We start from the raw sequence: 13487 nt of genomic DNA, 5'->3' as shown, positions 1-13487 counted from the left end.
GCTGGCGCCGCGCTAATCCTCCACCTTGCGGCGCCGGTACACCGGGTTCTAGTCCCGCTCGGGGCGCCGGATTCTGTCCCGGTTGCCCCTCTTCCAGGCCAGCTCTCTGCTGTGGCCCGGGAGTGCAGTGGAGGATGGCCCAAGTCCTTGGGCCCTGCATCCCATGGGAGACCAGGAGAAGCACCTGGCTCCTGCCATCGGATCAGCGCGATGCGCCGGCTGCAGCGCGCCGGCCGCAGCGCGCCGGCCGTGGCGGCCATTGGAGGGTGAACCAACGGCAAAGGAAGACCTTTCTCTCTGTCTCTCTCTCTCACTGTCCACTCTGCCTGTCAAAAAAAAAAAAAAAAAAAAAAAAGTGATAGCCGAGGGAAGTCTTTGGGGTTCCCTGATCAAATAGCACTGGAAAATGTGAGTTGTGTCAGGAAACCTACAGATCCAGGACCCTAGAAGAATAGACTTAATGTACATCGTTGAAGCTGTAGACATTTTAGGTCAGTTTTCTGGATCTTAGCCTAATTTACTTGTGCTGTAATACTAAACTCACGGTTAATCATTTCAACTATCACTGGTATCTGAAACTTCCTGGCTGTTAAGACACCATACTCTAGATTCTATGAACTTGTCTGAATTCCGGCCTGTCACCTTCTAACTAGACAAGGTACTTACTTGTAAGTCTGAGCTTTCTCATTCGTAAATAATGGGAGATAATTTTACAGAAGGAAGTTGTGAGAAATTAAGTAATGTGTGTCAGGTGCTTGATTCCTGGTGCCAGATAAGAGCTCAGTAAATGCCAATATTGCTATTAGCATTTCATTTATTTTGTAGGTAGACAAATCTTGCCTTAAGTAAAACATGATGCATGAAAACCTAGATTTGCTTAAATGGTTAATGGGGAAGATTATTTGCATTACAAAAGGATTCTCCAGTTTATGAATGAGCTGATAACAGTGTCTCTTTGAAATTTTTCCAGCATGTCTAAAATGATCTGATTCACACAAAGCTTGGTTTATACAACGTTTGAGGGACACAGCTAATGTGCCAAGCGTAAGACCTCTAGAAACAGTTGCTCAGGCTGGGTCTGAATCACTGTGACAAGTCATCAATAACAACCCCGGGTGTTCTCCCTGCCCCTTTTATACAGGGATTAGAAGGATTCTCTGTGGTTTCAAAGGGCAGATCTGGGACCAATGGGTGGAAGATACAGGTTGGAGACGGGAGGATGGGGGCAGACTTCAGCTTGGCGTAATGCGAAGCTGTACCGGACCAGCGCTGCCCAAGGCAGGGAGGAGTGGCTGGCTCTGAAGCGGCAAATTTCCCAGCATGAGACCGTCAAGTAGAAGCCAGACATGAACTTGTTACGGGCCTTGGAACGACTTCTGCATGAAATAGGGCCATGAAGTAGGTCAGTGTTTCCCAACCCTAAATACACCAAGCACACAACATAAACCAGATTGGCTTGGATACCAGGGGATAAAGGAAATGGATTAGAAAAATATTGCTTCTTTGGTTGGGAAATGCTGGATTACATGACCTCTAAGATTTCTCTTATTTTAAAGCTTCCGAAACTCTCAAATTATCTCATGGATGTTATTCTAACTCTGTTCCTGGGAGAACTTTCTTATTTTAATTGTAGAAAACTAGAACAAAACATCTAAAGCAAGTGGTAAAATGAGAAAAGAATTCACACATGCTGACCCTCTTAGACTTTTGGTCCTGTGGCTTCTTTTCAACTGGTGAGAATGAAAGTTGGGGAAGCAGAAGGTGAAAGTGGTCTCAAAGCCAGAACAGATGAGAATCGGCAGCGGAAACTCACGACCGCTCAGTTCGACGGGGGCCCCAGACGACCAAACGCCGTGTACAGCTGCAGTCCTGACCAGGTATGGGAGTGCTTCAAACAGTTCATGCAAGTGAAAGGTAAGTGCACTTTGGCGTACATAGTTTTGGAAATCCATGCATTTTTTTCCATAATCTACACATTTTGTGGATTTTTTGAAGACCCCTCCCACTTCAACGTAATATAATCATGAAAAGACTGAGCCACGACTGGCCGAACACGCCATTTTATCCCAGTTGGCCTGCTTGTCCTTTAAGAAAAGTTGATCATCTGGCCTTTGGGTCAATAGTTTTACTTGGCCATGTGTGACCGGACAACCTCGCTCGTTTCCACTCCCGGGACCTTTCGCCTGCAAAGGGTATTTCCCTTCCAGAGGACGTCAGCTGGCAGAACAAATCCAGTCCTACTTTGTATAAGTCTAATTACAGAGGACAGAACTGATTGGTGATACAGGTTTTATTGGTTATTTAGGCAGAAGATAAATTGGACACTAACAGGGAAGCAACGGAATCTCTGGGCTAGCTCAGCACCTGCTACTGGTAGATGAGAAATCAGAGACTGTGCAGCGTGACTCAGCCAGGAAAAACAGGCAGCTACTCAGAACCACAGGCAGTCATTCTGGGAGAGGGAGGAGACCCAGGGCACCAGAGTGAAGAAGAAAGTACGCCAGTTATTCCAACGTCCCGGGGAGAGACTCCTTCCTTTGCCCATAAGTCTTAGAAAGAGGAAGAGCAGATGCTGTAGTCCAAGGACTGGCAGAAAAGCCAGCACCACTCTGGCCCCTAGACCCTGCCTAACCCCACATCCCCTCGCGAGGACCTCCCTGTCTGACCCCTGATAGGAAGCACGGGGAGGTGAATGCTGAAGCTGCCCCAGATTCCGAGCTCCAGGTGGAGAGGGCCTCGGGAAGGTGACGGGAGAAGCTAATCTGAGCTTCATGGCCCCATTTCAAAGGATGTGATTAGTGGAGAGGCACCTGGGACCTGCTCCATTTCAGGAAACCCGGTTATGGGGACTGGTGGGGGACAGACTTTGCTCAGGACCCGAGAGAAGCAGTTAACTCTTTCCCATTGTCTGCAGAAAACAGCCTCTTTTAATAGTTGCTTGAAACGCCCCCCTGGCACGGAGTAGGGGAGAAAGTCCTCAAACGACCTCATTTCTGCATCAGTCTCATAGGGGGACCTCAGGGACATTTGCCACCTAAGTTCCTAGGGTCAGTCTCTGCAGGATGTTTGAATCCCCCAGGGGGCCTGAGAACAAGGTAGGGTCTAAGAGGTGCCTGGGTATGATGTACACAGGCTGTCACAGACGAATGTGAAGCAGTAATCCAAACCCCGCGGAGAGTGGAGACATGGAAGCAGAATCCATGTTACCCCAAGACCGGGGAGAACCGGATCCCCTAAGACACTGCACGTAACACCTTGAAGGTCAGGGCTGGAAGCGTCCAGAGCCAAATCCAGACGCTCCCTGCCTGACCTGGTTGGCTAAGGTGATCTGAAAAGACCTTCTGCAGGTCTTCGTTTTCTTTGGGCCTCAGATTTCATCTGTTGAAGATAACTGATCACCTCTGCAGCCCCTTTCTGGCTCTAATATTCTATTGCTCTGAGGACAGAATCTTACTAAAACAGTTGAGTCTAACAGCATAGTGGTTATTAAACCCCAAACAGGGTGGATGCCCACACCGATGGAGAAGGGGCTGAGAGCTCTGATCCAGTCAAGCCTGAGTTTGTGGGAGACGAGGATATCTGCATTCATTGGCTCCTTAGCTTTCGCACAGAGGGGCTGGCGTCTCCCAGTAATGCTTGAAGTTCCATACGACAGCCAGCACCGCGGCTCACTAGGCTAATCCTCCACCTGCGGCGCCGGCACCCCGGGTTCTAGTCCCGGTTGGGGCGCCGGATTCTGTCCCGGTTGCTCCTCTTCCAGGCCAGCTCTCTGCTGTGGCCCGGGAGTGCAGTGGAGGATGGCCCAGGTCCATGGGCCCTGCACCCGCATGGGAGACCATGAGGAAGCACCTGGCTCCTGGCTTCGGATCGACGCAATGCGCTGGCCATAGTGGCCACTTTGGGGGTAAACCAACGGAAAGAAGACCTTTCTCTCTGTCTCTCTCTCACTGTCTAACTCTGCCTGTCAAAAAAAAAAAAAAAAAAAAAAAAAAAAAGTTCCACACGACAGAACTCCCAAGTAGCGAGGCAGGTCCCAGCCAGGTGGCAGAGGCACTGGGTAGCTGTGGGAAGGTGGCCAGAGGGGTAAAGGTAGACCTTTGTTTCAGATTCTGGCTCCGACATTTGCAAACTTAGTGGCATACAACCTCTTCTTAGAACCTCATTTCCACCGTTTATAAAACGAGGGTAACAACACCTCTCGTACAGGGGAGGACTACGTTAGATAAACAAGAAAAAGCGAAGCATGCTTAGCAGAGTCAGCACTCACCAAACGTCAAGTCTGCTGTTGTGGTACAGAGGGTTAAGCCGCCATCTGTGATGCCAGCATCCCATGTGAGGGCAGCTCAAGTCCTGGCTGCTCCACTTCCAATCTGGCACCCTGCTAATGTGCCTGGGAAAGCAGCAGAAGATGGCCTGAGTGCTCGGGTTCCTGCCACCCACGTGGGACACCTGGATGCCCTGCTGTTGCAACAATCCGGGGAGCGAGCCAGCAGATGGAAGATCTCTCTCTCTCTCTCTCTCATACATAAAATAAATCTTAAAAACAGAAGTGTGAGTGACTGCATTTTATAACATGAAGTCTTCATGTGAGACTCTCACGTCAAAGGCTTCCTTCTTCATGGCTGCCGACATTGGGTTGCACGGCGGCTGTGTCCCCAGCTATGTTTGTTAGGTCTCACGGGCCTCTAGCATGGTGCTGGGTGTTTCCATGTAGCATCATCCCCACGGCTCATTCTAAGGCCAAGGCCAAGGCCCCTCACCTGAAGTATTTTTGTCCATAGCCACTATCCCTCCGCCTCCCACTCCCAAGGCAGCCTCTTCTGCTGAGCCAGCACTCTCCGTGGGAAACAGTTCAAAGGGTCATCCTCGGTACCTTGGTTTCTCAGCCATCAAAGCAGTGAAGGCAGCAATGGTCTTACAAGGTACTTGTGAGAGTGAACAATTCATGTAAAGGGCCAGGGGCGTCCCAAGCAAGCAGTCCTTCAGTAATGACAGTTTATGTCCGCCTGGTAACTCCACTTCCTAAAAGGGACACCGGAGAGAGAGGAGAGAGAGGAAGACGTCTGTGAGCCCCCACAGGCCAACTCCCTTACCAAGTCGGAGGGTTTCCATGAATTTTCCAGAAATGAAAGCTACCTTTCTGCAACTGGTCTACCTGTGAGCAGGGCAGCAGGGCAGAGCGCAGCCTCGTTCCAGCCATGACTCAGATCTCAGTAGACAGTGCTTAGGAGCGGCACCAGGGTTGTACGCTGAGCAGGCACTCCGCCAGCTCCCCAGTCGGTCCTGTCCGACCCTGGCTTCTTGAAGTGGAAGAATTTTCCCTGAAGGAAAGCAGCCGACACCCGGTCCCGCCCTTCTCCTTGGGCAGCTCTCTGCCAGGTAGGACTCTCCCAGCCGGGTTTTCTTGTGACTGCCAGGTCACCAGCAGTTATGGGCTTAAGCCCCTTCCGCCAGGCTCCGCCCCAAACCTGGAGCCTGCAGAATTACCTTCGTCCCAGCTGGGAACGCTCTTGGAAAACCCGAGTTTAGAAAAGCCAGCTCCTGCCTTGGAACAATCAGGGCAGAGCCAAACGTGGGGAGGCTGCGCACTTCCCTCTGGGGTGGGAGTGGGAGGGAGGACAGGCTGGGACGGCTGGATTAGGCTGGGGAGAGGCTTGGGACCGGTTGCCTGGTAAAATTCATGGTGTCTAGTTTTGAATTTCAGATTAACGAATACTTTTTAAAGTATATGTTCCAAATATTGCATGAGATGTATACTTAAAAAAACTCATTTGAAATTCAACTGTAGCTGGCAGCCCTGTATTTTTCTTTGCTAAATCTGGGAACCAGCGCTCGGAGTCCCCCGCAGGTGAGGACGGCCAGGGATCAAACCCAGTAGCCTCTCCGGGCCGGGAGAAGGGGCCTCGACAGCGCCCAGGGCTATCGGAGCGCTCCGAAAAGCGCTAAAGGCCTCGTTTCGCCGAGACCGTGGGAAAGTGTCTCCGGCAGGAGGGCGGAGTCGCGTCCTGGCCCCGTTCCGGCTCGCCTCCAGCCGTGGCCGCCGCCCACCGGCCGTCCCCTGCCCGCCCGTCCGCCCACGGGAGGCGGCCGCAGCCGGCGGCTCCGGGCCGCGGGGCGGGGCGGGGCGGGCCGTGTGCGCAGGCGCGGCAGGTCGGTGGGCGGGGCGTGGGCGGGCGGGAAGGAGCGGGCTCGCGCGGCCCGGCGTGGGCGCCGTCTGCGGTCGACGCTCAGGCGGAGGAGGAGGGCGCCGCCGCCGCCTGGCCTCTGCCGCGTGGGCGTCGCGCGGCTTCCCGCTCGCGATGGAGGGAGCGGCTGTGGCCGTCTGCGAGGTGATGCCGCGAAGTAGGGGCAGAGGCGTTGCCTGAGGTGGCAGAGGCAGGGTCGGGAATGCGTGTGGGGGGCCGCGGAGGCCGAGGCTAGGAAACGCGGGGCGTCCCTCGCTGAGGAGATCGGCGCCACGTGAAGAGGCCGCGCACCCCAGGTTCTGGCTGCGGGCGGCACAGGCGGCCTCGGGGCCGGGCGCCTGGCTTGCTCCCCTGGAGTTTTCCACACACCCCATGGCGGGAGAGGAAGAGGAGAGAAAACGGGCAACTCGGGGCGGGGCGGGAACCGGGGAAGCAGCCCGGGAGCGCCCGGTGAGTGCCCACGGGCGCCCGGGGAGCGGCCCTGGGGTCCCGGCCAGCCAGGGGGCGGGGCGGGGCGGTGGGCGGGGCGCGCTCTCGCCACTCCTGCGGTGAGCACCTGCTCCCGCCCTCTCCGCCACGTGCGCCTGCTCCGCCGCCTAATGGACGCTTACCTGCGGGCCCTGGTGGGGGGGTTGCAGGGCAGGTAAAACAGGGGCTCTGAGAGGGGTCCAGCCCCCTGCCTTCTTTGCCGTCACCACCGGAAGCTGGAAGGTTTGAATTTACGGCTGACAGAAACGGATGGCGCTGAAAACGCTGACTCACGGGCCGCTGTTCCTTTCCCAGCTGTTGTATTATGGATAAAGACATATGGGACAATCTTAGCAGAGGCTGCGCAGAAGTCGGGGGGTGCGAGGCTGCACAGGTGCCCATGAACCCTCCGGATAAGCTCGGGTACACGGGTGCGGATCGTAGTTACCAAGTTCTCTTACCCGGATCTCCTTCCCTTTAAAAAAAAAGGGGGGGGGGATAATAATTTTCCTTGTGGCATACTGGGTGGAAGTGAGAGTCTGCTTTCACAAATAGTGGTGGAAATTAAATAGAATATATTTTATTTTGGATTTGCCTCATCAAGATTGAATGTTTTGGGGGCTGGTGCTGTGGCTTAGCGGTTTAAAGCCCTGGCATAGAGCGCCGGCATCCCATACGGGTGCCGGTTTGAGACCCGGCTGCTTCACTTCCGATCCAGCTCTCTGCTACGGCCTGGGAAAGCAGTAGAAGATGGCCCAAGTCCTTGGGCCCCTGCACCTGCGTGGGAGACCTGGAAGAAGCTCCTGGCTCCTGGCTCTGGATGGGCGCAGCTCCGGCCGTTGCGGCCATCTGGGGAGTGAACCAGCGGATGGAAGACCTCTCTCTCTGCCTCTACCTTTCTCTAACTCTTTCAAATAAATAAAAAATTAAAATAAAATTAAAAATTGAATGTTTTATTCAGACATCTTGTAGTCCTGTTCGACCTAAACTAGTGTGCACAGATGAACTTACTAGAAATATTATGAGGCATTTACTATATGCCAGGCATTGTGTGAAGCATTTTGCACATATTACTTACTTTTGGAATCAGCCGTATGTGGTAAGTTTGTCTCCATTTATATAGAGAAACCTAAAGTAGAGAGGCTAAGTAGTTTGCCCAAGGTCACATGCTAGAATTTGGCACATCAAGGATTCAAGTCCAGACATTTGCCTCTTCTACTCTTAAGTAATATCTTTTTTTAATATTTATTTGAGAGGTAGCAAAGAGGACATTGAGAGGTAGCAAAGAGGAATGCTCCCAGTGTGGCTGAGCTGGGACTGAAGCAGGGAACTCAATCCAGACACCCATGTAGGTGACAGGAACCATCATCACTGTTTTCTAGGGTCTGCATTAGCAGGAACTGAAGCCTGAAGTTGAACCCAGGCACTTAGATTTGGGATGCAGGTATCCCAACTGGTGTCTTAACCATTAGGTTAAATGCCTTCCTCTTAAATAGTATTCTGACCCTTAAAAATGTTGATTTAATGAAAGGTAAAGATGATTCATGACCAAATGTCATTCTTATTCGTAGTCTTCATGTTGGCTTGAATTTGGAGGAAAAAAAGGAAATAAGAAAAACAAACTCCCACTTAATTTTTCCCTAATGAATGTTTGCGGATGAACTTGTCTTCTAAATAAAGCAATTTATTGTCTCAATTGCCTGTCTTGCTGGACATTATGTTGAATTTCACCGTCTCATCCCTTAGGTCACTCTACTAGCTATTTCTTCTGTTTAGTCATAGTGCTTAGCTCTGAACAAATGTAAATCTGACATTTTAGAAACAGGAATACAATTTTTTGGGGGAAATAAGGGTTATTTAACTGTATTATGCAAATTTATTGTTACCATGATTTCTAAAGAAGATTATGTTTTCTTTGAATTGTGCTCTTTTCAGATTTTGAAATATTTAATAATTCACTGGACGTGTGAAGCAGGAGTTTCAAAGGGAACATTGCTAGAAGGGCAGCTAATGATTTCCATAGAAACATTAAATTCCAAGCCCCAGGCAAACACTCTTCGCTGTGTAACAACTAGTAAGTAGAAGAAGAAAGATGATTGATTTTTAATCTTTACTTTGTCATAATTTATGTTGTAGTATATTTAAAAATTTAAATGAGTTGTATTCTTTAATCATGCAACCAAACAACCCAGATGATTATGTAATAAGTATCTGGTGATAGATATACAAATGCGTCATTTAGACAAGGTGAGTAGAATGACTTATCCCAAGATTATTTACTAGTTTAAAATTGCTAAGGGCCGGCGCCGTGGCTCACTAGGCTAATCCTCCACCTTGTGGCGCCGGCACACCGGGTTCTAGTCCCGGTCGGGGCACCGCATTCTGTCCCAGTTGCCCCTCTTCCAGGCCAGCTCTCTGCTGTGGCCAGGGAGTGCAGTGGAGGATGGCCTTGGGCCCCGCACCCGCATGGGAGACCAGAAGCACCTGGCTCATGGCTTCGGATCAGCGCGGTGCGCCGGCAGCAGTGCGCCGGCCGCGGTGGCCATTGGAGGGTGAACCAACGGCAAAAAGGAAGACCTTTCTCTCTCTCTCTCTCTCTCACTGTCCACTCTGCCTGTTAAAAATAAAAAAAAAAAATTGCTAAGGAACAATCTCACTTTTGCTGGTTTTTTTTTTTTTTTTTCAAGATTTATTTATCTATTTGAAAGGCAGTTACGGAGAGGCAGAGAGAGAGAGGTCTTCCATCCTCTGGTTCACTCCCCAAATGGCTACAACAGCTGAAGCCAGGAGCCAGGACTTTCTCCAGGTCTCCCATGAGGGTGCAGGGGCCCAGGCACTTGGACCATCTTCTGCTGCTTTCTCAGGTCATAGCAGTGAGCTGGATCAGAAGAGGAGCAGCCAGGTCTCGAACCCATGCCCATCTGGGATGCTGGCACTGCAGGTGGTGGCTTTACCTGCTAGGCTACAGCGCTGGTCCTATGCTGTTGGTTTTAAACCACTTTTTCACAGTAAAATTTATATTACATTGAGTTTTTTTTTTTTAAAGGTTTATTTATTTAAGGCAGTTACAGAGAAGCAGATGCAGAGAGATAGAGAGAGGTTTTCCATCTGCTAGTTCACTCCCCAAATGTCCGCAACAGCTGGAGCTGTGCCGATCTGGAGCCAGGAGCCCCCTCCCGGTCTCCACGGGGGTGCAGGGGCCCAAGGACCTGGGCCATCCTCCACTGCTTTCCCAGGCCATAGCAGAGAGCTGGATCGCAAGTGGAGTAGCTGGGACTCAAAACAGCGCCCACATGGGATGTGGCTTTACCTGCTATGCCATATTGATGGCCCCACATTGAGTTTTATGTACATTTTCTTTCATGTCTAGACTTTGGCAATTGCAAAAGAACTTGAAAAATAAAAGGGAAAATTCTGAATGGTTCATACTCTGATAATCCTGACCTGCAGTTAGTTTGAAAATCTCTCTTCTGCGTGGCTCTCATTCTTTCACTCCTTTGCCTCTTCTCTTGAGGGAAAGCTGATGCCTTGAATAGTTCTAAAATAACTAATTTTCTTGAGCTTATACAGTACTAGCTTTTTTGTTTATGTGTGTGTGTGTACATGTGTGAGTAGGTTTTTTTTGAAGGATCCTTTGAAGTGAAGGTTGTCCCTCCAGACTAAGAGGGACCCAGATGAGATCAGATAGTACACAAGACATTTGCTTACCTGAACTAGAAATGACCTCTTTTCTCTTTGTGCATTTAGTATTAAACATCCTCAAGAGAATGCTATTACTTTGCGTGAACTCTACTCTGACTAGGCAGAGTTCCCACCATTTATGAGAGATGCTTAGCTATGTGGCTAGAATGATGACTGTTCTGTGTATGGCTGAATTAGCTTGTGCATTGATTCTGGTCTAGTAAACTATGGCTAAGGTAATAGGGTTGATTTTACTCAAAGCAAAGCACTTGAGCCAAAACAGCTTTTGGCAAAAAATTCGATCTCACGGGCATTTTGAGTCTTGGTCAGCATTAGGGAGCACTTCTTTTTATTGTCTCTGATCTTTATGTAATTAGAATTTTTTGACAGGAATAAAGATGATTCATTCTTGACTTAAAATATACAGAAACTGGGGCTGGTGTAGTGGGTAAAGCCACCGCCTGCAGTGCCGACATCCCATATGGGCACCAGTTCGAGTCCCAGCTGCTCCTCTTTCAATCGAGCTCTCTGCTATGGCCTGGGAAGGCAGTAGAAGATGGCCAAAGTCCTTGGGCCTCTGTACCACATGGGAGACCCGGAAGAGGCTCCTGGCTTCGGATTGGCACACCTCCCGTGGTTATGGAGCTGAAGCAGTGGATGGAAGACCTCTCTCTCTCTCTCTCTCTCTCTCTCTCTCTCTCTCTGCCTCTCCTCTTTCTGTGTAACTCTGACTTTCAAGCAAATAAATAAATCTTTTAAAAAAACACAGAAACATGAAGAGTGAGACTTTCTAGTTATTCTTCTAGATTTTATGCATATATTCATAGTTACACTGATTTTATATGATAGAATTGTACTATACATATAACTATTCCACATATTTAAATATAAATTTATTTATTTGAAAGAGTGACAGAGAGGCTGGGACGAGAGATTGTGAGGAGAGAGAGAAAGAGAGATGCTCTGCTCGTTCACTCCCCAGATGTCTGCAACAGCCAAGACTGTGCCAGGCTGCAGTCAGGAGCCAGGAACTCCATCCAGGTCTCCCAAGTGGGTGTCAGGTACTCGAGTATTTGATCCATCAGCTGCTGCTTCCCAGGCACATTAACAGGCACCTGTATTGGAAGTGGAATAGCTGGGACTTGAACTGGTACTATTATGGGATGTGGGCATCCCAAGCAGCAGCTTAACCTGCTGTGGCACACCACCAGTCACATCCATATGTTTTTAGTAACAATATTTTAGAGGTAACATTCTATGTTAGAATATAGAGATATGCTTTATTTTTACCTTTTTAGAAAAAGTATACACATTGATTTAGTTTGTGTTAAAGGTACACATGTACATGATTATAAGAGAACGTAGTTCAGTGGCACTTGTTTGAAAAAACCTATAGGTCTCTGTATGCTTCCTCTTTCCAACTTGTTCTCTCCTAGGGGCTAATACTTTTTTTTTTTTTTAAAGATTTATTTATTTGAAAGGTAGAGTTACAGAGGTAGAACTTCCTCCGAGTCTCCCACACAGATGCAGGGGCCCAAGGACTTGGGCCATCTAGAGCTGGACTGGAAGTGGGGCAACCAGGACCTGAATCAGCGCCCAAATGGGATGCCGGTACTACTATGAAATAACGCCAGCCCCCAGTGGAGCACTTTGGATGCCAGGAGCAACCCCAACAGTGTCACCGGCCCTCCCCACCCCTCTCAGAGGCCAGAGTTTAAAGTTTTGGAAAACAGGCACAAGGATCTCCCCAGATCTTGGACTGAGTGTTTCCACTGCTTAGAGAAACAGGGGCAGAAGGCAGCTCACCCTCTCCTCTGGTCGCACTGTACTGCCCCAGGGAGCTTGAAGCTGGGCAGGTGGAGGCTCCCTGGACCACCTTTGAACCTCACTGAGGTCCAACATGGTGTCCCGGCCAGAGGCAGAACCCAGCTCCCTGCTGACCTTTCTCCCAGGCCTACCCTCTACACCACAATGCCAGCCCCAGCAATTACTATTTTTGAAAAAAAATTTTTAAAGATTTATTTTATTTGTTTGAAAGACAGAGTTACAGAGAAAAGTAGAGACAGAGAGAGAGGTCTTCCATCTGCTGGTTCACTCCCCAGATGGCCATAATGGCCGGAGCTGCACCGATCTGAAGCCAGGAGCTTCTTCCGGGTCTCCCACATGGGTGCAGGGGCCCAAGGACTTGGGCCATGTTCTGCTGCTTTCCCAGGCCACCAGCAGAGAGCTGGATGGGAAGAGGAGCAGCTGGGACTAGAACTGGCGCCCATATGGGATGCCAATGCTTCAAATCAGGGCTTTAATCCGCTGCACCACAGTGCCGGCCCCACTATTTTTTTTTTTTTTTTTTTTTTGACAGGCAGAGTTAGAGACAGAGAGAAAGGTCTTCCTTCCGTTGGTTCACTCCCCAAATGGCCGCTTCGGATGGTGCACCTGATCCGAAGCCAGGAGCCAGGTGCTTCCTCCTGGTCTCCCATGCGGGTGCAGGGCCCAAGCACTTGGGCCATCCTCCACTGCACTCCCGGGCCACAGCAGAGAGCTGGACTCAAATAAGAGCATCCGGAACTAGAACCTGGCGCACATATGGGATGCCAGTGCTGCAGGCGGAGGATTAACCAAGTGAGCCATGGCGCCGGCCCTCACAATTTTTTTAAAATATTTATTTATTTGAAAGGCAGAGAGAGAAAGATGTAGCTAGATATCTTCTATCTGATGGTTCACTCCCCAAGTGACTGCAGTGATCACAGCTGGGCCAGGCCAGACCCAGGAGCCTGAACTCCATCTGGGTCTCCCACGTGGGTGCAGGGATCCAGCACTTGGGTCATCCTCTGCTGCTTTCCCAGGCACATTAGCTTGTAGCTGTATCAGAAAGAGAGCAGCTGAGAGTTGAACTTGGTGGTCGTATGGGCTGCCAGCACCCGAGGTGGAAGCTTAACTCACTGTGCCACAGCACCAGCCCCCTCACCTCTAATCCTGACTTGATAACTGTCGCTCCCCCTCTTCGTGGAGGAACGACACTAAGCCCTGCCTAGGCTTCCTATCTGAGTCACGGCACCATTATGTCGCTCCCCCTCTTCGTGGAGGAACGACACAGAACCCTGCCTAGGCTTCATATCCGAGTCACAGCACCATTATGTCGCTCCCCGTCTTCGT

The 13487-nt window shown here is 50.2% G+C and overlaps 1 protein-coding gene and 1 long non-coding RNA gene across 2 annotated transcripts in view; both read left to right on the top strand.

Moving 5' to 3' along the window:
* Positions 1-6170: 6170 nt before the first annotated feature.
* Positions 6171-13487, top strand: part of TOP6BL (TOP6B like initiator of meiotic double strand breaks) — a 95020-nt gene continuing 87703 nt past the window's right edge. Inside the window, exons 1-2 of the mRNA XM_089303922.1 lie at positions 6171-6329; positions 8589-8727. Coding sequence (XP_089160048.1) covers positions 6300-6329; positions 8589-8727 — 169 coding nt within the window. The 5' untranslated portion in view covers positions 6171-6299. The remainder of the gene's footprint in view (positions 6330-8588; positions 8728-13487) is intronic.
* LOC149128250 (uncharacterized) lies at positions 6642-7597 on the top strand. Its single transcript, XR_016223871.1, has 2 exons — positions 6642-7084; positions 7372-7597. It is a non-coding gene; the product is annotated as an uncharacterized LOC149128250 (long non-coding RNA).

Source organism: Oryctolagus cuniculus, chromosome 1 (genome assembly GCF_051225735.1).
Source record: "Oryctolagus cuniculus isolate XC-2025 breed Fujian yellow rabbit chromosome 1, ASM5122573v1, whole genome shotgun sequence".
Lineage (NCBI taxonomy): Eukaryota > Metazoa > Chordata > Mammalia > Lagomorpha > Leporidae > Oryctolagus > Oryctolagus cuniculus.
This window is presented reverse-complemented; position numbering and strand designations above follow the sequence as displayed.